Raw genomic sequence first — 27562 nt, 5'->3', positions numbered from 1 at the left:
GGCAGTAGAAGATGGCCCAAGTGCTTGAGCCCCTGTACCAGTGCGGGAGACCCGGAAGAAACTCCTGGTTCCTGGCTTCGGATCAGCCCAGCTCCGGCCATTGCAGCCATTTGGGGAGTGAAACAGCAGAGGGAAGATTCTCTCTCTCTCTCTCTCTCTCTAACTCTAACTCTGCCTTTCAAATAAACAAATAAATCTTAAAAAAAAAAAAAAGAAAGAAAATGCTTTCATGTTTTCTGACAATTTAACTGAAAAATAAAAAACTCTAGGTTGTCCAAATATTTCATCCACTTTACCAATTTGTTCTTTATTTTCTCAATAAACAGCAACAGGCACCATATTTTCATCTGTGCTACATTTACAAACTATGTCATCTTCACAAGGCTGCAGGAACTCTGTATGACCACACATCTTGGAGGCCCTTGTCTCGGCCCTTGTTTAAGCCTCTGCAGCCACCCCGTCCCTCATCTAAATCCTCCTCTACCACCTCCTCCACCTCAGAAATGGTTGTTGCTGCTCCACCATGGTTGAAACCATCCCTCTCACCACCTCGATTAAAGTCTTCACAAATCTGCCTTGAGAAGACATGATCTCTCCTACCAGCACCACGTGTACCTCTGTCTCCAGGACACAGTGCATTAACCACAAAGCTAAATGAAAAAGCCACATCTGCTTATGAAATATAGTGATTGGAGCAAGCATTTACGACATCACTGTCTGGGTCTGGGTTTCAGTCCTGACTCCCCTTCCACTTCCAGGTTGCTACTAATGCACACCCTGGGAGACAGCTGGTGACAGCTCAAGTAGTTGTGTCCCTGACTGAGTTCCTGGCTCCTGGTTTCAGATTAGCTCAGGCCCAGCCACTGCAGGAATTTGAGGGAGTGAACCAATGGATGGAAGACCTATGTCTCTGTGTCTCTCTTTTGCTGCCTTTCAAATAAAAATAAACAATCAACATTTTAAAAAAAGAAATGCAGTGACTTTCAGTTGTTTAAACTTTGCAGCCATTGTAGCACTGCGCCATCCCAAAGAGATGTTATGTATTTTTTTTTTTATTTTCCTGGTTTTTTTTGTTTTTTGTTTTTTGTTTTTAGTGAGAGAGAGAGAGACAGAAAGGTCTTCCTTCCGTTGGTTACCCCCCAAGTGGCCACCATGGCTGGCATGCTGCACCGATCCAAAGCCAGGAGCCAGGCACTTCCTCCTGGTCTCCCATGCAGATGGGGGCCCAAGCACCTGGGCCATTCTCCACTGTCCTCCCGGGCCACAGCAGAGAGCTGGACTGGAAGAGGAGCAACCAGGACAAAATCAGGCACACAGGCAGAGGATCGGCCCAGTGACCCGAGGCACTGGCTGAGATGTTATGTATTAAGAAAACTAGATAATATCTACAAATCAACACTATACTCATACTCTTAGAAGACATTAGCACAAGAAGCAAGTCAGGAAAAGGAAGCAATAACTTGTGGGAATATTACTTTCCTTAAAATTACTTTATGCTGTGATGCAATAACATCTGGGGATGTCTGTATTAAACATCAGGAAGGAGATGATACGTACCTTCATAGTCCCTTGCTTCATTTAGACTCAAAGAAAACAAAAATGGGCTCTCAGGATGCTTAGGGTCAATATTAGTGAAAATAAACTGCAATTTGTCACCTGAAAAAAGATTAAATTATTTAGTTTGAGAATATTTTAATGTCAAAACTTCCAAAGATAAGTTACCACTGTGATCAACACTCCATTGTTAAGTATGTATTATCCACTTAACCGGTATCTCCAAATGCAAGTTACAAATTAGTTTAAAAATAAATTCTATTTTTAAACTCATTCACTGTTTATTTGAAACACAGGCAGAAACAGACAGAGAGTAGCCATCTGAGGCCGGTGCTGTGGCATAGCAGGTAAAGCCACCGCCTGCAGTGCTAGCATCCCATATGGGTGCCAGTTCGAGTCCTGGCTGCTCCACTTCAATCCAGCTCTCTGCTATGGCCTGGGAAAGCAGTAAAAGATGGCCCAAGTCCTTGGGCCCCTGCACCCATGTGGGAGACCCGGAAGAAGCTCCTGGCTCTTGGCTTTGGATAGGCCCAGCTCCTCTCTCCCTTTCTCCTTCCCTCCCTACCTCTCCACTCTCCCCCAATCCCACCTCTCTGTAACTCTGCCTTTCAAATAAATAAATAAATCTTAAAAAAAAAAAAAAAAAAAGAGCAGCCACCTGCTGGTTTAATCCCCAAATGCGCACAATAAATGAGGCTCCACCATGCTGAAACTGAAGGCCAGGAACTCAACTGAGATCTCCTACATGGGTGGCAGGGAGCCAAATACTTGCACCATCACTTGCTGCCTCCCAGGGTGCACATCGTTAGGAAGCCAGAATTCAGAGCAGAGCTAGGACTGAAACTCAGGTACTCTGATCAAAGAGATGCCAGCATCCCAACTGGCACATTAACTTCTCGGCCAAATGCCCACCCCTTATGTATTTTAAATATAACATCAGGCACAGGAGACAAATGAGTAAATAAATTGAACTTCATTAAGGTTAAAAACAGCCCTTCAAAGGTTACCATCAGGAGAATGAAATGACAACCCACACAATGGGAGAAAATATACATAAATCATACATCCAATATGGGTTAAATACATTAAATGTATTTTAAAACTCCTACAATTGAACAATAATTAAAAAAAAACCTATGTAATGCAATGATGGGTGTAGAACTGAATGCATAATTCTTCAAATATTTACAAATGGTCAATAAGCACAGGAACAATCCTCAACAAAATTAGTTATCAGGGAAATGCAAACAGAAACAACTGATATGGGGCTGGCACTTCTGCCTGCAGCACCGGCATTCCCATATGAGTACTGGTTCCTCTCCTAGCTACTCCTCTTCCAGTCCAGCTCTCTGCTCATGGTCTGGGAAAGCAGTGGAAGATGGCCCAAGTGCTCGGGCCCCTGCACCTGTGTGGGAGACCCAGAAGAAGCTCCTGGCTTTGGATCAGCTCAGCTCTGGCCTTTGTAGCCATTTGGGGAGTGTACTAGCAGATGAAGACCTTTCTCTCTGTCTCTCCCTCTCTTTGTATGTAACTCTGTCCATCAAATAAATAATTCTTAAAAAAAAAAAAAATTACAGCCGGCGCCGTGGCTCAATAGGCTAATCCTCCACCTTGCGGCGCCGGCACACCGGGTTCTAGTCCCGGTTGGGGCGCCGGATTCTGTCCCGGTTGCCCCTCTTCCAGGCCAGCTCTCTGCTATGGCCAGGGAGTGCAGTGGAGGATGGCCCAGGTGCTTGGGCCCTGCACCCCATGGGAGACCAGGAAAAGCACCTGGCTCCTGGCTCCTGCCAGGATCAGCGCGGTGCGCCGGCTGCAGCGGCGGCCATTGGAGGGTGAACCAGCGGCAAAGGAAGACCTTTCTCTCTCTGTCTCTCTCTCTCACTGTCCACTCTGCCTGTCAAAAAAAAAAAAAAAAAAAAAAAAAAAAAAAAAAAAAAAAAAAAAAAAAAAAAGAAAAAAAAAAAAATTACTGCGATGCCATTTCACACTCAAGAGGATGATTATATAAAAACAGGAGGGCTGGCGCCGCGGCTCACTAGGCTAATCCTCCGCCTTGCAGCACCGGCACACTGGGTTCTAGTCCTGGTCGGGGCGCCGGATTCTGTCCCGGTTGCCCCTCTTCCAGACCAGCTCTCTGCTGTGGCCAGGGAGTGCAGTGGAGGTTGGCCCAAGTACCTGGGCCCTGCACCCCATGGGAGACCAGGATAAGTACCTGGCTCCTGCCATTGGATCAGCGCGGTGCGCCGGCCACAGTGCTCTGGCCGCGGCCGCCACTGGAGGGTGAACCAACGGCAAAGGAAGACCTTTCTCTCTGTCTCTCTCTCTCACTGTCCACTCTGCCTGTAAAAAAACAAACAAACAAACAAACAGGAGGAAGTAACGGAGCTGGTGAGAATGTGAGAAACTGTAACCCTCGTTCATTCCTGATAGGAATGTAAAATGATGCAGCAGCTATGAAAAATATTTTGGCAGTTCTTCAAAAAGATAAAATTCACAAGTAGAAAACAGAGTATGACCTACCAATCCCATTCCCGGGTATATGCTCTAAGAACTGAAAACAGACTCAAGCAACTAACCTTGCCAATGGTCACTGCAATGCTATTCACAGAAGCCAAAAGAACTCAGTGTCTACCAATAAATAAGCAAAATGCAGTGTGTGTGTGTTTGTGTGTGTGTATATGTATATATAGGTATACATTACTTAGATATGGCACCTGACTATCCATACAATGGAATATTGTACAATCAAAAACGAACAAAGGTGTGTTATATGCTACAACATGGATGAACTTTGAAAACATAACGTAAGTGAAATAAGCTTGAAACAAAAGGACTAGTACTGTATATATGATTCCCCTTATAGCAAATACCTCAAATGGACAAATTCATAAAGAGAGCACATTAGGTTACTGGGGGCTGGGGAACGGAGGAATGGAGATTTATTATTTACTAGATACAGAGTTTTTGTTTGGAATGATGAAAATTTTTGGAAATAGTGTGTGGTTGGCAATTATCACAATATTGTGCATTTAACCAATGTCACTGAATTATACATATAAATTGTTAAAATGAGGGAAATGCAAATCAAAACCACAATGACATTATCACTTCACTCCAGCACAACTGGCCAAAAAGACAAAAGACAAATGTTGCAAAGAATGAGGAGAAAAAGAGAACTCTGCTACTCTATAGGTAGGAAGGTAAATCAGTACATTGTGTAAAAACAGTATGGAGGTTCCTCAAAAAAATAAAAATAGAATACCATATGACTCAGCAGTCCCACTTCTGGGTATATATCCAAGGAAAACAAAATACATCTGTCAAAATCATATGCACTCTTATGTTCACTGCACCACTATTCACAATAGCCAAGAAATGCAAATAACCTAAATGTCCATCCACTGATGAATGAATAAAAGAAATGTGGTAATATATACAACAGAATATTACTCAGCCATGAAAAGAATGAAATCTTGTTATTTGCAACAACATGGAAAGAACTGGAGGTCATTATGAATTAAGCCAGGCAAGCACAGAAAGACAAATATCCTATGATCTTCCTGGTAGTAGAATCTAAAAAAATGGTAATCTCATAGAAGTAAAGAATATAATTAATCTCATAGAAGTAAAGAATACAATGGTGGTTGCTAGAGGCTGGGGAGGGAGAGATGCGGACAGACTGATTGATGAGCACTAGCTTACAGCTACACGTTCTGGCATTCAATTGCACAATATGGTGATTATAGCTACTACTTATATTCTGTACATTTCTGTGCTTTTTTAAAAAAACCTAGAAGATAAGGTTTTGGATGTTTTCACTATAAAGAAATGTTAAATATGTGAAAGGATAAATTTATTTTCCCTGATTTGGATATTATACAATGTATATATGTAATGAAACATCACATGGTACCCCATACATATACAAAATTTTTCTGTTAAAATTTTTTGTAAAAGTCAAAATGGTGAATTTTACGCTATATATTTGTTAGAACACACACACACACACACACAATCATTGAACAGATTTAATTTGACATTCTACGGTTACTGAAAGCTTGTTTTCCAAAAGACCTTCAAATGCTCCTAAAGGAGTAAATGCCTAGTAGAAATTAACAATGACAGCAATGAAGTATAAATTCATATGCATTTTAGTTTTGTTCTAAAGCATATAAAATCTCATTAAAAATTTTCTTAGTTACAAAAAGAAATTCTCAGAAACTTTGAAAAAATTTGTCTTGACATTCAACTTCAAAATGAGAGAATTACGTCAGTACACCAAATCTTTAAACTGTTAATAGTAATGGCAGGGATTCAAGCCAAGGAAAAATATTTTCTAAGATATTCAATTAAGTAAAATAAAGGGTTTGAGTTTTCTCTTCCTTATGGAAAATAAAACCAAAGTGCCTTCCTCATTCTCTCACTCAACCATCAACACAGAATACTTCTATAAGCAGATGTGTTGGGATTTTCCTCTACACACTAAACAATCAATTAATTCTGGGATCCGCTAATTCTAATACTATCTACTATCTACCCGGATATCAGTGTCACATCCTGCAGGTTGAGGCCTCACACCCACAAAACTGTCCCCCACCTGAGGCTGCTGTACCTTAGAAAAAGCCTGCTCACCTGACTGACTCACAGCTGCTGTGTCTTGGGTCCCTACAATGACCCCAGGCTTGAGGTCTCACTATTGGGACTCATAGGACTCACACAGCATACAGCCATACTTAGGACAGAAGACAGCAGTACCAGCAAAGAGAAAAGATGCACAGGGTAAAGTCCAAGCTTCCCAAGTCTAACAAGCTTTCTCCTGTTGTCACAATTCAGTCCTGGAGGAATTAAACACATCCTGTTGGATTCCACTACATTAGGACTCTCAAAAGCTTGTATCTGGTTTTCTTTAGACTTTGTACTGTTATTTTTTTTTTTGTCCTTTTGCCGCAATAAATCCTAGCTGTGAGTACAATTATAGCAGAGTCCCTTATCTGTGGTTTCACTTGCTGTGGTTTCAGTTACCTCCAAACAACCAGGGTCAGTAAAGGATTAGATGGGGGCTGGAGGCCTGGCACACAGAGACTTGTGATGTTGGCATCACATAACTGAGTGCTAGTTAAGAGACCCTGCCACCCATGTGGGAGACCCAGATGGAATTCCTGCCTCCTGGCTTCAGCCTGGTTCAGACCTGGCTGTTATAAGGCATTTGGAGAGTGAACAGCAGATGCAGATCTCTCTCTCTCTCTCTGTTACTCTTTCAAATAAACAAAAAAGCTTTTAAAAAATATTAAAGAACTTCAGAAATAAACAACTCATACAAGCTTTAAATTGTGTACCATTCATGAGCCCAATGAAATCTCTCGCTGTTATTATGCGGGCCTGAATATCTTAATCTCCATTGAAGGTCCCTAGCCCCATAGAGATAAGAATTCCAAGTGGATACATACAAATACCCATTACACAGACACACACACACACACAAAAAAAACAAGGATTTATTTACCAATCAGGGAATAAACATACATTTGTGTGAGTGTGAGCTGCTCCACATGGAGGAAAATCAGGAGTGAGCGAGGGTGGCCCATAAAACAAAGAGGGTGCCTCCAAGCATTTGCCTGTTCTCAGCCTCTTTATGATGGGGCATGAGCACATGCCCTGGATTGTGATGAGACAGGCGCATCCCGGGAAAGTGGGCGTATCAAACTTACAGTTGAAGAGATAAGGTTGCATTGCAGGGTTGTGAGAAAGTAGCTGCTTAGTAGCACCCTATGGTTCCAATCCCTCTGGCCCAGGAATGTGAATCATCCCCTTTGTCCAATGTATCCATGTTGTATATGTCACCTGCTGTTAGCCACTTGGTAGCCAACTCAGTCATCAGACCAACTGTCACCGCATGGCAGTGCTTGTTTTCAAGTGACTTACTTCACTAGCATAGGAGTAGAGATGAATTGGAAGATGACAAAGAAAAGTCATCAAATGCTTCCTTTAAGCAAAAAGGTAAAAGTTTATCATAAGTGCCTACACATAGGAAAGACCCCAGTATATATAGGATTTGGTACTCTCCTTGGCTTCAGGCATCCAATAAGGGTTTAGAAGTTAATCCCCCAAAGATTTAGAGGGACATCTGCTTATGCTGAAACCTGAAAGTGTTCCCATTGAATCATCAAAGCTCAAATGTTGCAGAAAATTAGCACATTTACATGTAACAGACATACAAATATGGATTTTTACCAATAGTTCCTTTTTAGAAAACAATTCTATGGAAATTGCACTATTAAACAAGGAAGTCTAAGTTCATTGTAGTTATTTTAAAAACTGGCAGAATCCAAATGTTAGAAGCAATACATGTACTAAACATTAGGTAAAAAAACTGAATTATGCTATATTAATAGAATGACTGAAATCATGGTAAAAAAAAATTGCCATTATGAAGACTACAGCAACTGGAGAAATGCTGACACAATGCCAGTAAGAAAAAAAAATATTTGCATGTTGATAAACATGCCAAAAAAACATTTATATATAGTGGTTGATAAATAAAGCATCAGTTATCCTTAGGTGATTTTAAAAAAAACTTGAAATGTCCTATTTTCTGAAAAAGTTAATAATGTGGTCAATATTTTGGTTGGAAATTTTTAAATATTTTTATTTTTTATTTATCTGAGATGCAGAGATGGATAAGAGGGAGCGAGAGAGAGAGAGAGAGAGATCTGCTATTCACTGGTTTACTCCCCAAATGGCTGCAATGGCCAGAGTTAGGCCAGGCTGAGGCCAAGAGCCTGGAACTCCACCCTGTCTCCCATGTAGGTGCAGGGGCCCAACGGCTTGGGCCATCTTCCACTGCTTTCCTAGGCACATTAGCAAGGAGCTGGATCAGAAGTGGAGCAGCCAGGACTTGATCCAGCACTCATATAGGATACTGGAGTTGCAGAAGGCAACTTAATCCACTGCGCCATAATGCCAGTCCCTTAGCTAGAAATGTTTTAAGAATTTTCCTTGGGGCAGGCACTGTGGCAAAGCGGGTAAAGCTGTCACCTGCACTGCCAGCATCCCATATGGACACTGCTCCGAGTCAAGGCTGCTCCACTTCCAATCCAGCTCTCTGCTATGGCCTGGTAAACCAGCAGAAAATGGCCCAAGTCCTTGAGCCCTTGCACCCACATGGGAGACCCAGAAGAAGCTCTTGGCTCCTGGCTTCGGATCAGTGCAGCTCTGGCCGTTGTGGCCATTTCAGCAATGAACCAGTGGATGGAAGATCTCTCTCTCTGCCTTTCCTTCTCTCTCCTGTGTAACTCTTTCAAATAAATAAATCTTAAAAAAAAAAAAAAAAAAAAAAGAATACTCCTTAACAGAAGACATACTTTTTAAGTCTCCATGATTCACTTATATTAATACACTTACCATATATTTTTCGAATTTCCAGTCCAAGGCGATCTTTATACAAGTCCGCAGATTTCTGCAGCCTTTTCAACCTCTCTTCATTAGCTTTGTTGGCAGTGGAGATAGCTATGGTTTAAACACACATACACATAGTTATCACATATTTTAAATAATACTGAACACTCACTGAATTTATAAGAACTTGAAAAAAAAAAGCTATGAACATAATGCCAAGCACATGAATCTGTTTGTATCTACTGGGTTTTTCTCCACTGATTAACAAAAAGAGCTTTCTATTCATTCAAAATGGAAGAAAAAAAATGAGAATATATGTACAGAGGGGGAGAAAAGCAAGTTCTGCCTTGTTTTATGATGTTGTAGCATGAATACATAACCCACAGACTTGCATGACTAACCATCATAGGAAAAGAAAGACCTCCTTTACATTGTTTTAATTTTTCTGGATAGCTAAGGATATGCTAATTGCTTCATGGGAAAAATACTCCATTCCTTGAAGCAAAATCATCTCTCAGAACAAGTCAGCCTTATTTCATGCTAGTTTAAGATTTAAAAAAAAATAATTCACGTATTTACCTACTTATTTTAAAGGCAGAGAGACAGAGACAGACACAGAGATCAATCTGCTGGTTTACTCGCCAAATGCCTGCAACAGCCAGGGCTGGGCTATTCCTAGGCCAGGGTCTCCTCTATGGGTAGCAGCAACCCAACTACTTAAGCCTTAACCTATTACCATACAGGGCACACATTAGGAGGAAGCTAGAACCCAGAGGGAAGCCTGGCCTTGAACCCAGGCACTGTCATGGAATGCAAGAGGGATCTTTACCACACTGGCAAATATCCTGTCCTAGAATGCTTTTTTTTTTAAAGCTAGCACAACTGTTCCTAAGTAATACTTAGCATATGAGAAAAATAATTTCATAATTTAGGCTTGGATAAGAACTCTGAAAGATAAAGCATTAAGAAAGCAAATCTTTGGGGCCAGCACTGTGGTGCAGCAGGTTAAAGCCCCAGCCTGCAGCACCAGCATCCCATATGGGCGCCAGTTCAAGTCCTGGCTTCTCCTCTTCCAATCCAGCTCTCTGTTATGGCCTAGGAAAGCAATAGAAGATGGCCCAACTCCTTGGGCCCTGCACCCATGTGGGAGACCCAGAAGAAGCTCCTGGCTCCTGATCAGCTCAGCTCTGGCCATTGTGGTCATTTGGTGAACCAGTGGAAAGGAAGACCTCTCTCTCTCTCTGGCTCTACCGCTCCCTGTAACTCTTTCAAATAAAATAAAATAATTCTTTAAAAAAAAAAAGCAAGCAAGCAAATATAGCTCTTTTCGAGATGTAATGAATTGACTGTTTAGTCTGTGGGCATAAAAAGGTCAAGGCTGCCTTCTAAATGAAGCATTCATTTGCATATAGAAGTTTTCTAAATAAAAAGGTCTTGCAGCATGGTATGTAAACTCCTGTGAGCACACTTCAAAAAGTTCATGGAAAACGGAATTAAAAGATGTAATATACATATCTCACATTAAATCCTGGCAGAGAATAGATGGCCAAGAAATATTTATTTCATAAATAGCACTAAGGTTTCTCCAAGGCAAATTTTCTTTAGTGACACTGTCTCCCACTCTGCTTGATTAAATTCTCAGATCAATTTCAATATTACTCTGGTGACTGTAGAAATCAAGAGAGAAGTAAAACAAAAAGAAACAACAACACAACAGCCCACTTAGTTAACTGTACTGCCACCTTGCAGAGAGGAGTAGCTGGCTAAGCCTGAGGTATTTTCACTCATTTGAAGTGAGGAACAAGAACAAGATGCACATAATAACTGTGAAACATCACTCTGAAATTTAGGGTAACGTTTTAAATATGTTTACAACTGGAAACTTACTTTCCTTCTTCCTAGAATACTCTTCCTTAAGATCCTGGATGTTTCTTCTAAGGTCTTCCAATTTCTGCTTTTTGTCTTTTACTTCAGCAATCAGTTTTAACAAGTTATCTTTTTTCTCTTGAATCAACTCATTCTGTCTGTTGACCTCTGTAAGTACAAGGTATTAGCTAAAATACATATGTTTCACACTATCATTTATCTAAGACCAAAATGTATTGACTTGTATAAGATTAATGAAGAATGTTTTAACCGATGAGCATTTCCTAATGACTTAAAAAAACATAATTCCTAATGACTGTAAAAGACATAAAAAATTTCTATTTTTTTTCTACTTGTGTTTGAAAACAAAAATGAGACAGAATGTCTTTTATGTGGGAATACTAAATTAAATCAAAATAGAAAAATCAGCTCACCTACTCTAAGTACATAAATTAAACTCACCACCATAGACAACAAGACCCTAGAAGATGGCTTTACATGGGCTTTGAAGAAAACACTAATTCTAATGCTATATATATAAAGTATCTGGATCATACCAAAAAGATAGAAGGTGAAGAAGGCAAATAGGCAGCAGGCATATATTATGCAGTAAACAAATTCTGAAAACTAAATTCAATAAAGATGATTCCTCTACCTACAACCACATAATTAAAGACATAAGTACAAAAATATTTAATAAAATATTAACATATTAATAAACTAAGAGCAAACACAGTGTATATTAAGGATTAACAATGAAGGTATAATAGTAGGGAAAACTGTCAAATAACAAGCATTGAAGGGAGTTTTTATACATTCAACACCCACTCTTGATAGAGATTCTTAATCCAGAAGTACAAGGATATTTCTTTAATATGATAAAACAAAACCTCTCTTATCTCCTAATTTACTTAAAGTAAACACTAAAGGCATTCCACAAAGACTAAACAAGGGTATCTGATGTCACTGTTATTTAAAATTTTCCCTAAAAGTTTCTGTCTAACCCAAGACTTATAACCAGTGAAATCACTGGAAAGGAAAAGATAATTGCCAATGTATTTAGACAATAGACATCTATCTAGAACACTCAAGAAAAATCTACTAAAAATCTGTATTTATAACACCAAATACCACAAAATCAACAGTTTTTATAAATTATACAAATAATTAATATATAGGTAAGTATGGTTATGTCTATGTTAATATTAATAACTACAAAAATACTGTTTGCTACCCTATGCTTTTTTAAAAAAAAATTGAGACAGAGACTGAACCATCTGCTGCTTCACTCCTCAAATGCTCAAAAGCCAGGAGCCAGAAGGCAATCCAGGTATTTCATGTGTGAAGCAAGAATCCAACGACCTGAGCAATCGCCACTGGCTGCCAATGTCTGCCTTAGTGGGAAGCTAGGTTACAAACTTATACAGTATGTTACTGTACTGAACTGGCAACTGTAGCACAATGCCGAGACCTAAGTAAGTAATAGGAATTTTTCAGCTATAATTTTATGAGAGTACCACTGTGATATGTGATCTGTCATTGGCTTAAATATTATGTGGCCAGCAATTATATTAAGTACACTTTAAAAATAAACATCAGAATTTCCAGAAAGAAATACAATAGCAATTAACAGAAATTATTTAGTAGGATTATACTGCAAAAGAAATCCAGATTTAAAGTCAAAAAGTCTCAGTTTCAATCCCACTCATCAGTTGTTACTCAGGAACCCCCATCATGTTAAAACCTATGGAAAACCATCACTTGTTTGTAAAACAGTGGTTCACAATTGCTGCCTCACTCAATACCTCACAGGGTTACAGTACCCAATAATAATGTAAAAACTAACATAGAAATAGTATGTATGTGTTTTTATTATAACACTTGAACTGTGCAGACTTATAGCAATATAAATGTTAAGGCCCTCAGCATTGCATGGCTACCTTTAAAAAAAAAAAAAGATTGCATTTATTTACTTGAGAGGTAGAGTTAGAAGAGAAAGGTCTTCCATCTGCTGGTCCACTCCCCAAATGGCCACAATAGCTGGAGCCAGGAGCTTCTTCTGGGCCTCCCACATGGGTGCAGGAACCCAAGCACTTGGGCTACCTTCTACTGCTTTCCCAGGCCATTAGCAGAGAGCTGGATTGGAAGAGGAGCAGGTAGGATCCAAACTGGCACCCATATGGCACGCTAGCGCTGCAGGCAGAAGCTTAGTCTACTATACCACAGTGCTGGCCCCTACATGGCTACTATTTTATGCATACACAGCTGGCAGATTCTTCATTCCCCAGGGACTGTATTTCAAACATTCTCTAGCACTCAGCACAGAAACCCACCCCCCACCCCTGCAACTTCCTTCCAAAATGTAAAAGTATGGAACACTGGGAAGAATGCAGTATGCATTGGAAAGAATAGGGTAGCATTTTGTTTGCTATCCTAGACCTGATGTCTTCCTAATGTTTGACTTTAGGCAAGTTTCTTAACCTCAATGAATTTCAACTCCCTCATATGTAGAAAAAAGATAATCTCTATCTTACACAAACTTCAGGACTTGCCCAGAATAAATGTCTCTCTCTTCTCTTCTTTCTTAAAAATTTATTTATTTAATTGAAAGGCAAAGTTACACAGAGGGAGACAGAGACATATCTTCCATCCGCTGGTTCACGCCCCAAATGGCCACAACAGCCAGGGCTGGGCCAGCATGAAGCCAGAAACCAGGAATCCTTTCTGGGTCTCCAACATGGTGGCAGGGGCCCAAGAACTTCGGCCATCTTCTGCTGCTTTTCCAGGCACATTAGTAGGGGACTGGATCAGAAGCAGAGCAGCCAGGCCTTGAACCAGCACCCATATGGAATGATGGTATTGCAGGTAGTAGCTTAATCAAAATTTAGCTACCAACAGCTCATTTTCCTCTATGTGATAACTAGATAGAACAGATGTTCAAGGAAGGCCACAAACTAGGGCTATTTTGTTCTCTGCAGTCTCTCTGTAGAAGAGTACCTGGCACAGGGTAGCAGCTCAGCAAACATTAAGTGACTGAATGAATCTCTACCACCTATCATACTCCCAAAATATTACCAGCATCAGATTTCACCATAGTGGGCCTATCTGTGACTTCTCCATGTTGACAACAGCCTTTCTTAGTTCTTCCCTCTTCAGTTTCTGTGAACTTCTAGCTTCTTTTGCATTCCAGTTGCTCACTCTGACCCTTCAATTTACCTCCCTCTCAAATTACAGGGAGGCAATATAATGTTCTGAATGTGAGTCAATAGGATTGCAGCAAATCACTAATAAAAGCAATACCTACTTTGAAAACTGTCATGAAGAATGGAGGAGCTGGTGTATGTAGAGTTGAACACAGTACTTAGCACACAGAACAACTCACAACTATCCGAGGCTTTCTTCTTTCACCCTATCCACTCGTCCACAACCTCAACCCCTCAGATACACTGAAGATGACCAAATCTTTAACTTCAGAAAAGACCACTTCCCCAGCTGGCTTCCAGATAGATATACCCACAGCCTATCAGACTTCACAACCCGCAAGGCCCAAAACCTAACACCTCAACATATTCCCTTAACACATTTAAAAAACCAACCCACCTGCATCTTTCCCTCCCCTAGAAACACCTTTCTCCTCTTCTGATGCATCACTTAGTAAACACACCACCACTGATCATGCTGGGCCACACCCTCACTGTCAGCCCAGTGGACACGAGTCTACTTCCTCAGACTGTCACTGACCTAAGACATCCCTGTTGTCTGCCAGGACCAGTGCACTGGCTTTTCTGTACCCACCATCTCACTCCCCTGCTTAATATGTGTGAGACTGCTAGAGTGCTTTGCTGAATTATAAACCCAGTATCATTTTCTAGTTAAAATCCTGTAGCAACTCCTAATCTCCTAAGAAACAAGCCTAAACTTCTTTGTACAACATATGATGTCCATGCCCTGGCCAACCAGCTCTCCTTCCGGCCACTTCTCTGCCCCTCCCACCCACACTGTACTCTAGCCGTCCCAGAACTCAACCAACTCTCCTGCTTTTGTCACACTGCTGTTCCCCCTTCTCAGAATGTAGTGATGAATCTGACAAACTTCCCCTCCCCACCTCTATGTGATCTTCGCCAAGGCAGTGTGGTAGCATCAATGTAGAGGCTCAATCTTGTTTTTACTCATTATTAGCTGCCTGACCTGGGCAAGTTACCTAAACTCTCTGTACCTACTTCTTCATCTATAAGGTCAGGTAAAGACAGTGTCTAGACTTCTTAGGATTCAACAAGTCAATATATGCAAAGAGCTTAATATAACACCTGACACGTGATGTACTTTAGGTAGATGTTAGTTATTAAATATTCTGCAATGCTCACTGGAGTCAAGCCCTCCATATTCTGCACTCATTTAGCCCCCATTCCATTATTATACCAACTATTAAAATATCTTTTAATTTTGGCTTCCCAGTCCATACACCACTAACTTGTGAGATTACACTTTATACATGGCTGCTTTCTTAATGCTGGGCAATAGTAGTCAAATATTCATTAAATTTAGATAAATTATATTTTTGTTCAAGTATAAAGTTTTGTTTTGAAGAAATTGATAGTGCTTTTTTATACAGCATTTAGAGTATAAGTTCACATTACAGAGAAATTTTTAAGAGTACTTTAATATAAAAAATGAGTTTCAAACTTAACTTTCTAAGCCCTAAGAGTTCTACAGACCAAAGACCCAAATTCAGCGTCACTCTTGCATACACAAAGCCAAGCAAGTTTTTCCTTTTTGCTTACAGTTACAGAAGGAATGAAAGAAGCAGTGGAAGGGCATGGAAATGCCCAGTTTAGAAAGTAAACACGGGGAAAAAGTCAGGCATAGGAACCTATCAAAGGTAAGGAAGTTAACTGTCTTCATGAGCCACACACAATTGGTAACGTGGGCAAAGCAAAGAAAAAGGGGATTTTACCAACAGCAGCAAAAGTACAGAGACTCAGATTACTAACCCTACCCCAAGGAGCAGAGAAACTTCAACCTGCCAATCCCTACGCTAGGATTTCCATTGTAAAAGCAAACATGTTTAAAAATATATACATATACATATATATATATATGCTGGCTTAGATAAATCTCACATGTAGAATGCTGAATGAAAAATCAGGATAAAACAGAAACAAAATCATGCAATTTCTATTATAATCAAAAACAATACTAGCCAAAAATATGAATAGGTTAGTTCTAGAAAGCAGGAGAAGAGGAAGGTAGAACACGAGATGTTCTATTTCTTGAGCTGGCTGGTGGGCACATAAGTGTATTTTTTTAATATATGAATGTGTCTGCACATATAGCATGTGTAAAAACACACGTACTGCACTGCTTCACATGTATGAGCGGCTGTGTGATAAAGATGCGTAATCTAAAAAAACTTTGTGAGCTACTGTTACTCACGTACGATTTTTATATTCCAGATACATCTCAATCATTCGTTCTTCTTCCTTCAGTTTCACAGACAGTTTTTCTGAAAAAGAAATTGAACTTTCAATTCAGCTGAAGGAATAGTAGAAAATAAACAAGAACCGCAAAAACAGCCCGTTCCGAGACAGCAGGTACCTGTAAGTGACTTGACCGAGTCCTTGTAGGCGTCTCTTAGCCCCACCATCTGACAAGGAGCGTCACTCAGAGTGCTTCTGAACTTGCTCCCAAATTCATTTATGCTTTTATCGAACAGTGCCAGCTCGTCCTCCACCATTTTGCAAGGCAATGCTACAAAACACGCAGAACACACTCTGTATTTTTAAAGAGTTACTGAAATCAAATCAACCACGTATTCCAACCTAGTGCATTTTGGCAATTTAGCTTTTGGGAGAAAACGGCTAGCAACTTACCTTTAACTCTAGATACTCAGGGTAGATCAAGTGCCCCGGGCTTAACTGTGCTTAAAGGGGCAGCAGGAATCCAAGGCACCTTCACCTCCTAAGGCCCTGTTAGTAGGTCAGTGTGCGAGACACTCTTAGCATCCTGGGAAACGACACCGACTCCGTTCCTATCACAAGTAAAACTGGTGACATCTAAGGTGACGTCCAACTCTATCCCCTCCGGAGTCCAGCATCGAGAGTCGGGAGGCCCCTCCCCGCCCGGCCTCTAAAAACCACAAGTCTACGGCGCCTCTCCCTCCCACCCCCGACCCCGACGCGAGCAGGAAAGTGGACGGCCGAGTGGGCACTTGGACGGCTCAGTCCAGGACGTGTACCAGTCACCTTTCCAGGAGGGGCAGAGTCATCTCGCTCAGCGAAACCCGCAACCCTTCGGCGAGGCCGCTACCCACCCCTCCAGGCCCAAGGGCTGGAAGCGAAAGGACGCGCATTTCACAGATGCCGCCCGACATACGTACACACGTCCCGTCCCCCAGCCCACGGTCTCCTACCGTAACACGAGGGCCCAGCTCGGCACCCACCCTCCCTCACCTTGGCGGTCAGGCCTTAGCCCCGCTGCCTTCCACGCACTAAAATCTGCGCCACCTCCAGCCAAAACCCAGTCTTCAGCTCCCGCAGCCGCGCCAAATTTCTGATTTCAAACACAGCGTCCTCCCGCCAACCGCTTCCGCCCCCATTCGCCTTCTGATAGGCTAATAGCACAGACTCTCCATGAAGGGATTGGTTGAACGCAACTCCTGGAATATCGCGGGAACAGATGGGGAGAAGTGCATTCTGGAACTCGTAGTCCTTTTCTGAGCCAAGTCCCACTCTAACTGCGCCTTGGGAAGTAGGAGTAACTTCTGAAGGGCTCGCCCCAGGACGGTCCTTTCATCAGCTTCAAATAAAGCTTTCTGCGCAAATGTGAATGTGGAACTTTAACCTTACTCTTTTGTGACGGCTATATTCTCTTCTTTATACTTATCCTGTAACGCTGACTCCAAGTAATAGTGGACAGAAACATCCAGGTGGTCTCAGAGTAAGTTCTTACTGTTTACAAAAACGTCCTCCTTTTGTCCTCCCCCAGCCTGTGTTTTCAAGGTCTAGGAGAACAACATGTTAATATCTTGAAGAACTTCAAACTGGTAGGGACTAGAACACCGTCAAAACCATCTGCCATGCCGCCTGAAGACAGGAAAGAGGCACAAGCCATTCGACTCCTATTTCTTAAAAAGTGGGGAAGCTGCATTGTCCAGGAACCCCAGATAGGTTAGACAGATGTGCTATTTAACCGTACTGGCAAAGCTGAGAAAAAAGAAAAACAGGGCAAGGACCAGAGAACATAAACAGTAGAAAATAAAGATGCCTATGACTAGGAAGTCCGAGTTCTTATTTCATCTTTGACTGTGGTGTATATGTTAAAATAAAGCCCCTGATTATAGGTCAAAAGGACTTTCCTGCTGTTTCTTTTCATTATCATTAATAATCCAAACAAAGCCTATAACATAATTGGCATGCTCGGCAGTACCAGATATCAGCCACTCTGTTCCCAGAACTAAACTAAGACCTATAAAATCAGGGAAAGCTACTGCTGTTAATGTTTAATACATCACAATGTACTTGAAATTCAACTTCCATCCTAAAGAATATAAATAATCTAAGACATACTTAATTTGCTGTGAAATCTTCTTTCATTTTACAAATATTTGCCCAAGAACTCCCTTAAGTATGTGAACCTTTTTTTTGTTTATATATTTATTTTTATTTTAGAAGAAAAGAAAAAGAGACAGAGAGAGAGAGAGAGAGAGAATGAGCGAGATCTTCCATCCACTGGTTCATGCCTGCAACAGCCAGGGTTCAGCCAGGCCAAAACTAGGAACCAAGAACTGTATCTGGGCCTCCCCTATGGGTGGTAGGAACCCAAGTACCTGAGCCGTGATCTATGCTTCTCAGAATGCACATTAGCAAAAAGCTGTATCAGTAGTGGGAACAGGGCCTGATCCTAGGCTCTCCAATGTGAGATAGGAATGCCTCAAGCTTTGGATTAACCAGCTGTGCCACAACAACTGCTGGTGCCAAGAATTTCTGGTTTTGGCCAGCGGTGCAGCGCACTAGGCTAATCCTCCACCTGCGGCACCAGCACACCGGGTTCTAGTCCCGGTCGGGGCGCCGGATTCTGTCCTGGTTGCCCCTCTTCCAGGCCAGCTCTCTGCTGTGGCCAGGGAGTGCAGTGGAGGATGGCCCAAGTGCTTGGGCCCTGCACCCCATGGGAGACCAGGAAGAAGCACCTGGCTCCTGGCTTCAGATCGGCACAGCACACCGGCCACAGCAGCCACTTAGGGGGTGAACCAATGGAAAAGGAAGACCTTTCTCTCTGTCTCTCTCTCTCTCACTAACTCTGGCTGTCAAAAAAAAAAAAAAAGAATTTCTGGTTTTAAATGTCCTGTAGTATATACCTCAAAGCAACATCCATGGGCTGGCCTTCCCAGAACGTAAGCTTAATGAGTGATGGTGCTCCTGTCTAGGGTTCACTACTGTGGATGAGTGAATATGGTGGTTAGTAAGATTCATGGAAGGGAATGACCATGTGCATGAATTACTCAATGGTTTTTACACTGGCTTTTATTAGGCTGTTGAGTGACGATTCTAGCTCTCTTCAGACCTTGTACTAAGGGGAGTGATTGCCCCACCAATGTGTTGTCTTGAAGGTGGCCCCTGGGGCCATTGTTTTTTGTTCTTTCTTAGGATTCCTCAATCAAGGTGTGAGGGGGAAATTTTCAAAATTTTCATCTCTGGAAGACTTGGCTGAATGATGTTTCTGTAATTCTCTCAAGTATAAGAACCAGCTCTTCTTTCTGCTTATCACACATAACAGGGCCGCCAGCATGCTCGGGTTTAGAAAGGAGAAAGCGGCCAGCGCCTCGGCTCACTAGGCTAATCCTCCGCCTTGCAGCGCCGGCACACCGGGTTCTAGTCCCGGTGGGGGCGCCGGATTCTGTCCCGGTTGCCCCTCTTCCAGGCCAGCTCTCTGCTGTGGCCAGGGAGTGCAGTGGAGGATGGCCCAAGTGCTTGGGCCCTGCACCCCATGGGAGACCAGGAGAAGCACCTGGCTCCTGCCATCGGATCAGCGCAGTGCACTGGCCGCAGCACGCCAGCCGCGGCAGCCATTGGAGGGTGAACCAACGGCAAAGGAAGACCTTTCTCTCTGTCTCTCTCTCTCACTGTCCACTCTGCCTGTCAAAAAAAAAAAAAAAAAAAAAGAAAAAAAAAAAGAAAAGAAAAGAAAGCAGACATTCCCCATCACCAGCCAACCACCACCTCCATCACCACATTTATGGTCCTTTCATTTCAACCCTACGAAGTTTTATTGAAGTGCCATGTCATGAGATGGGCACTGCCTTCTCTGGGGTATAGAGATAAACCTACCAGGATTGGTTTTCCTTATGGTAAGGAATAGAAAGATGGAATATCTTCCAAGTCTGGAGGTGTTTCTAGGTAGTTGTTATAAGAAGAATTAATCAGAGTAAGTGAAAGCTCCATTGCTTATTATTTTTTAAAAGTGTTTATTTACTGGAAAGGCAGAGAGGGGAGGGGAGGGGAGAGGGGAGGGGAGGGGAGGGGAGAGAAGAGGAGAGAAGAGAAGAGAGGAGAGATGAGAAGAGAGGAGAGGGAGAGGAGAGGGATATCTTCCATCCACTGAGGGGCTAGGCCAGGCAGAAGCCAGGAGCCTTCTTCCAGGTCTCCCATGTGGGTGCAGGTGTCCAAGTACTTGGGCCATCATTTGCTGCTTTTCATGGCACATTAGCAGGGAACTGGATGGGAACTGCAGCAGCTGGAACTCGAACCAGTGCCCACATGGAATGCTGGCACCACATGCAGCGCCTTTACCTGCTACACTACAATGACAGTCCCACTTCTTCCCTTAAAAAGTTAGTATCTTCTCCAATGGGTGAAGGATCATTGAGTACCTAGAGAAGAGGCCATCGTCTATGGCACATATCCTGCTGAGTAGGTATTTCAATCTTTAAGGCACAGCTGAGGATAGAAATGACAATGAGGAATGACATTGTTTACACCTGAAGTTTCCCACCTTAATTAGTATAAGGATCTCTGTGATATCCACATTTATGCTGAACCCCTCCCCCCCAAATACTTTCACTGAGAAAGTAAGAAATGATAAAATCTACTAAGAATTCAGAAGGGAAGAAAGCTCTCCCTGCAGATTACAGATTAGGAACCTATGACACACAGAAAATGCTTGCTGTTGGGGCTGGTGCTGGGGCATTGCGGGTAAAGCCACTGCCTGCGACATTAGCATCCCAAATTGCTGCCAGTTCAAGTTCTGGCTGCTCCATTTCCGATCCAGCTCCCTGCTAATGCACCTGGGAAAGCAGTGGAAGATGGCCCAAGTACTTAGGCCCCTGCCCACCCCATGTGGAAGACCCGGAAGAAGCTCCTGGCTGCTGCTCTAACCACTGTGGTCATTTGGAAAGTGAACCAGCAGATGGAAGCTCTCTCTATATATAACTCTGCTTTAAAAAAAAAAGATTTATTTATTTATTTGAAAGTCAGAGTTACAGAGAGGAGAGGCAGAGAGAGAGAGAGAGTCTTCCATCCATTTGTTCACTCTCCAATTGGCTGCAATGGCTGGAGCTGCGCCGATCCAAAGTCAGGAGCCAGGAGCTTCTTCCAGGTCTACCACGCAGTTGCAGGGGCCCAAGGACTTGGGCCATCTTCTACTGCTTTCCCAGGCCATAGCAGAGAGCTGGATCAGAAGTGGAGCAGCCAGGATGCGAACTGGCGCCCATATGGGATACTGGCATCGCAGGCAGCAGCTTTACCAGCTATGCCACAGCGCCAGTCCCTAAATATATATTTAAAAAAAAAAAACAAAATGCTTGCTGCATTTCTAAGACTCTCGAATGAGAATTTGAAATCCTCTAGATTTCTGCGTGGCTTGTGTCAGAAAGTACTAGACTAGATCATTCAAGAAAATGAAGCTTCCAATAACTGCTATAATTGAAGCACTGTATCCACATGGATAATCTTTAGCACTGGGTTTCAAATGCATTCTTTCATCTTCTCCCCAGAATTAAAAAGTAAAATGAATGAAACACTGAGATCTCCAGAAGGGAGAAGTGAAGAAGTCACTACATATTTTCTCCTGAAAAGAAACAATAAAAGTGGCCAAAATTATCAAAAGCAATCAATTTAATGCCCAGGAAATTGACTAAAAAGGCTTATGCATACTGAGAAAATATTTATTCCTGAAAAACTGTTATGCTAAGTGAAAGCGTTCAGATGCAAAAGACTACAAATTGTGTGATTCCATTTATAAGAAATAACCAGAAAAGGCAGAACGGGAGAGACAGAAAGCAGTTTAGTGGTTGCCTGGAGCTGGGGGCAGAAGCAAGCCCTGCCTGACAAGGGGCACACGAGAATCCCTGGGGATGACGCTCCGCAGTGATTCTCAACTCTACAGACACTGAAGATGATCTGAATTGTACATTTCTAATGGTGGTGTCTGGGACACATAAATTATGCCTCAATAAAATTGTTTAGAAGAGTAAAGCTTTAGAGCTTCAGAGCAAAACACAAAAAAGAGTGTATTTCAAATGCATTCTAAGATTCAATGTAGTGAGAAAAATGTTGTGGTAAAATACACATAAAGCTTACTATCTCCCCATTTTTAAGTGTACAGTTCAGTGGCATTAAGTGTATCACACTATTGTGTAACTATCACTCTTCACGTCCAGAATTCCTTTCATCTTGAAAACTTGAACTCTGTGCCCATTAAACAGCAAGTCCCATTCTGTTCGTCCCTCAGGTAAAATAGAACCAATGTTCTATTGTCTGTCTCTATGAATCTAACTAAGTAATTTTTTTTTTTTGACAGGCAGAGTTAGACAGTGAGAGAGAGAGACAGAGAGAAAGGTCTTCCTTTTGCCATTGGTTCACCCCCCCGAAGTGGCCGCTACAGCTGGCACGCTACGCCGATCCGAAGCCAGGAGCCAGGCGCTTCCTCCTGGTCTCCCATGCGAGTGCAGGGCCCAAGCACTTGGACCATCCTCCACTGCCTTTCCAGGCCACAGCAGAGAGCTGGACTGGAAGAGGAGCAACCGGGACAGACCCCAGCGCGCCAACAGGGCCTAGAACCCGGGGTGCCAGCACTGCAGGCGGAGGATTAGCCTAGTGAGCCGCGGCACCAGCCTAAGTAATTTTTAAACTATCTCACAAATGCCAAAAATAGGGATTTCTTTTCTAGATTAAAAGCAATATATTCATCAATTAATGTTAATGTATTCAAGTGTGATAATGATATTATGTACATTATATTCTGGAATATACTTTTCCCTTTGGGTCTACATTTTGCATCTCTAAATTCTACTCATGTATCAAGGCCCAGTCCACAACAATCTCTCTAGTCGCAAAGATTGAAAGTTGCATCTGCCTTTCCTGCTTTCCATTTACTTTATCTGTCCACTTCTAGGGGTCTGTTACTTGTGTAAGTACCTTATCTCCCCTACTAGATCGCCAGCTCCAAGATCCTGTCATTCCTAGTACATGCAAGAATCAATGTCTTACACTAGTGCTTCTCAGAAGTGCAGCTGCCTACCCAGAAGTGAAGTTCCTCACTCAAAAGTGAGGCTCCCCACACATCACCATCATCTGGGATGCTGTCAGAAATGGACTCAGAGTCAGCATTGTGGACCAATAAGTAAAGCCACCACCTATGATGCGGCATTCCATATAGGAGCCAGTTTGCATTCTGGCTGCTCCAGTTCTGCTCCAGCTCGCTGCTAATGTCCTGGGAAAGCAGCAGAGGATGGCCCCAGTGTTTGGGCTCCTGCTACCCACATGGGAGATTTGAATGAAGCTCCTGGCTTTGGCCTTGCCCAGTCCTTGCCATTGCAGCCATCTAGGGAGTGAACCAGCAGATGGAAGAAATCTCTCTATCTCTCTCTTCCCCCCTTTCTGTCTCTGTAACTCTTTCAAAATAAATAAATCTTAAAAGGAAAAGGTGGGGGCGATGAGGAAGGGAGGGAAGGAGGGAGGGAAAAATCAGGTCCCACTCCATTCTTACTGAAATCAAAGATTCTGGAAATAGGTCCCCATAATCTGTGTTTTAACAAGCCCCCCAGATGAGTTGGATGTATGCTAAAGTTTACATTGTCTTACACATACTAATCACTCTAGCACTATTTAGTGTGCAACTATGTTGAGTCTTTTGGTGATTTTCGTCAGCTTTTGACCTGTATAACTGAATACCTAGCACAGGCTACTTATACAAAAAGGAGGTTCATTTTAGCTCATGGCTCTGGAGATTCAGTTTGGCTGCCTGGGAAGGCTGGAGGGTAGCAATGACATGTAGAGGAAGGATCACATGGCGAGCCTGGAAACAAAGAAAGCAGCTGGGCCCAACTTGGATTTCTAACCCATCCTCTCAGAAGAACCACTCCCAAGTGTACACTCCCACCAGAGACCAAAAGACCTCCAACTGCGCCAACCTCTCAAACACCATCCTAGCACCACCAGTCTATGACTCTAGGGAGAAAATCTGCATGAATTTGGGAAACAAATCCTATTCAAACCACAGCATGATTAAAAAAAATTAAGACTTTATGAATGTATGAGTCTTGATCATTTCTAGAGAAAAGCACATAATGGGACTAGTGGAGGGAGTGCCTGGAGTAGCTCTTGTGGGATCATTTATAACAATGTCATTATGGAATGCCAATATGCCTGGGATGCTAGCCAGAATAGAGGTAATTATTTTCTGAAAGTCATTAAAGTCTAAACTTGGTCTGAAATAAATCCATTTTACATTGCAAGGTGACACTGAAGAGATCTCAAATGCAATTTATGTTATAGAAGGCAGATAAGTTTGTGGTAAAGGATAATAGCTATGCAGAGACATTAAAGGTCAGTGGCTCCAAAACACATTTCTGTTTGTTTCCACTGCATCAGTGACACAAGCTAATGTCAAATATTTTGGAATGATGCTGAATTATAGTGAACACTATAACTCAGTGATGAATGGCTCATCTTATGATAAGAATGTATTGCATGGTTTCTCCTCCAGCTGCCCAAAAAGATGCTGAAAGGAAAGAAAGCCAAGGGGAAGAAGCAGGAGACCAACAAGGAGGTAAGTCTCACGTTTAGTAAGAGTCCTAAGCATGTTGGCATTGGACAGGACTTTCATCCCCAAATGGATCTCACTCATTTTGTCAAAGGTTCTCCCTTACCCGCCCATGCATGCACACAGTTGGCTGCAGCAGCAAAGGGCTATCCTCTATAAGCCATAGAAATTGCTTCCTGTGATTAACCGGTTCACCCAGCCCTTTGATGGCCACACAGACGCTCAGCTGTTTGAACTGGCCCACAAGTATGGAGCAGACAAGGCAAGAGGCAGAGATCGCTGACACAGGCTGTGAAGCAAGTTGACAAGAAATGGTCTTCCAAGAAATGCACACCAGTATGTATACCTTGTATGCAATTTCAAGTTCACTGATGCTAAATCAATCAGCTCAGGATAGGAACTACTAGGGACTGAAGAGACCCGGCTAAGAGGATGCCTGTTAAATCAAGTTAGGTTTGGCCTAAACTTGTCTCCATTTATGGGTGGCTGTACTTGGAAACAGGGTCTTTAAAAAGGGAGTAAGTTAAGAGAGGTGATGTCCCCACTGAAAAGTGTGGGTCAATACCACCACCAACTTGGCAGGGAATAACAAATTTTGACAATAGTGATTACACATGATATGGATCCCTTCATCTTCCTGCCAGCTCTGGGGCTTAAGATACGGGTACCCTGCTGCATCATCAAGAGGAAAGCCAGGTTAGGGCGACTAGTCCGCAGGAAGACAGGTATACTACTTTCATCTTCACGCAAGTGAATCAGAAAACACAGGCAATCTGGCTAAGCCAGTGGAAGTCATTAGGACCAACTACAGTGAGAGATACAATGAGACCCACCATCACTGGGCAGGCAATATCCTAGGCCCAAAATCGGTGGCTTCCACTGCAGAGCCAGAAAAAGCAAAGGCTAAATTTAACCACTAAACTGGGTTATATTTACATTGTTGAGTTTTCTGTGCAGAAAGATAAAATCATTCTCCTCCCCCCAGAACAATTTATTTTGTGGTTATATAATATTTTGTGTGGCAAAATGTATTGCATATATTCTGGCCTCTGTGCTACAGCTTTTTTTTTTTTTTTTTTTTTTTTTTTTTGACAGGCAGAGTGGATAGAGAGAGAGAGACAGAGAGAAAGGTCTTCCTTTTGCCGTTGGTTCACCCTCCAATGGCTGCCGCGGCCGGCGCGCTGCGGCCGGCGCACCGCGCTGATCCAATGGCAGGAGCCAGGAGCCAGGTGCTTTTCCTGGTCTCCCATGGGGTGCAGGGCCCAAGCACCTGGGCCATCCTCCACTGCACTCCCTGGCCACAACAGAGGGCTGGCCTGGAAGAGGGGCAACCGGGACAGAATCCGGCGCCCCAACCGGGACTAGAACCCGGTGTGCCGGCGCCGCTAGGCGGAGGATTAGCCTAGTGAACCGCGGCGCCGGCCCGTGTGCTACAGCTTTTAATCTAGGTAAAACACATGGGATTTTACTATAAATGAAAATCTAGGGGGAAGTTTAAGTGTACCAGAATGAGAACCCAAAAAGAACTGGAAGAATTCATTCACTAGAACTAACTCAAAACAAAGGGACGGTTTTGAGGGTTTTAAGACTTGCAGCCTCCATAACTGCAAGAAAAATAAACATTTGTACCAGCCACCCAGTCTGGTACTTACAGCAGCCCTGGGAGACTTATACAAAAACCTAAGAAAAAAGAATATTTGGGAGAAAGCACTGTCAGAGGAGTGGCAAGGATGCTGCCCAGAGGAGGACTGCTGCGGGGGTGCATAGAAATGAAGACAGGAAAGACTAACAGTGACGATCCAGGAGGAATAAGCAGATTTGGCCAATCTGAGAATGTGCAAAACAAATCCTAGGGCTCTTTTGCTTCAATTGTCTCACAGTCTCTAGAACCACATAGGCCCCAGGAAACAGCCTTTCTAAATCAACCACCTGTAAGGAAAAGCTAGTGGGCTGTCACCTTCATCACAGTCCACAGACTCTGAAGGGCTGAACTAGCATGAAGCTTAATTTTTAATTGGAAAGCAAATGTATTTGATGTTATTCACACCCTGATTTAAGGACAAAACATTTTGCAGAAAATGCATATTATGAACCATGTAGCTCAAACATTTAGAAAAAAAAAAAAAGAGAAGTTAGGTCCTTCCGCATGGTTCATTAAAGATATTATGGAAATGACAGAACCTGAATTTGCAAAACAAAAAAGCCAGAAGCATAGACACTGATCATCAGTCCAGGCTACTGCCTCATTTGAATTTGCTTCAGCACAATGATTCTAAACCTCCATTCTACATTGGAATACCTTGGAAAGTACATTTTATAATACTATGCCTAAATCCCATCACCAGAAAATTAACTGACCTAGGGTGGGACTAAGGTATGGCATTTTAAAAAATACTTCAAAAGATATGTAGTTAAGTTTAATGGCGGAGACATATGCACACACACACACACACACACACAATGAGAGGGAGAGAGAGAGAAAGTGCACTCAGCTGTTGGTTCACTCCCTAAATGCTCACAACAGCTGGAGAAGTTGGGAGCTAGGAACTCAATCCATGTTTCCCAGGTGGGTGGCAGGAACCCAACTACTTGAGTCATCATTTGCTGTCTCCCAGTGTCTGCATTAGCAGAAAGCTGGAGCTCAGTGCAGAGCTAGGATTTGAACCTAGGCACTCCAAAATGGGATGCAGGCATCCCAGTAGGTCAAATG

General features: G+C 42.6%; 1 protein-coding gene across 6 annotated transcripts in view; it reads right to left on the bottom strand.

Annotated features, from left to right (window-relative positions):
- SPC25 (SPC25 component of NDC80 kinetochore complex) overlaps window positions 1-17428 on the bottom strand; it is a 34985-nt gene extending 17557 nt beyond the window's left edge. For 2 of the 6 annotated variants that reach the window (XR_011387272.1, XM_070070731.1), the window contains exons 1-6: window positions 17265-17423; window positions 16411-16563; window positions 16253-16318; window positions 10837-10983; window positions 8956-9060; window positions 1558-1656 (exon numbers count right to left, since the gene is read on the bottom strand). Coding sequence is in view for 4 of the 6 variants with exons in the window: in XM_070070731.1 (XP_069926832.1) it covers window positions 1558-1656; window positions 8956-9060; window positions 10837-10983; window positions 16253-16318; window positions 16411-16549 (556 nt within the window). In the remaining 2 variants the exon portion in view is untranslated. Of the gene's footprint in view, window positions 1-1557; window positions 1657-8955; window positions 9061-10836; window positions 10984-16252; window positions 16319-16410; window positions 16564-16685; window positions 16938-17264 lie in introns of those variants that run through there. The other 4 variants (XR_011387271.1, XM_070070730.1, XM_070070733.1 and 1 more) reach the window with 3 other exon arrangements.
- Between the last annotated feature and the right edge of the window lie 10134 nt (window positions 17429-27562).

This window comes from Oryctolagus cuniculus, chromosome 3 (genome assembly GCF_964237555.1).
Source record: "Oryctolagus cuniculus chromosome 3, mOryCun1.1, whole genome shotgun sequence".
In the NCBI taxonomy this organism is placed as follows: domain Eukaryota; kingdom Metazoa; phylum Chordata; class Mammalia; order Lagomorpha; family Leporidae; genus Oryctolagus; species Oryctolagus cuniculus.
The sequence above is the reverse complement of the archived record's forward strand: the minus strand, read 5'-3'. Positions and strand labels throughout refer to the sequence as shown.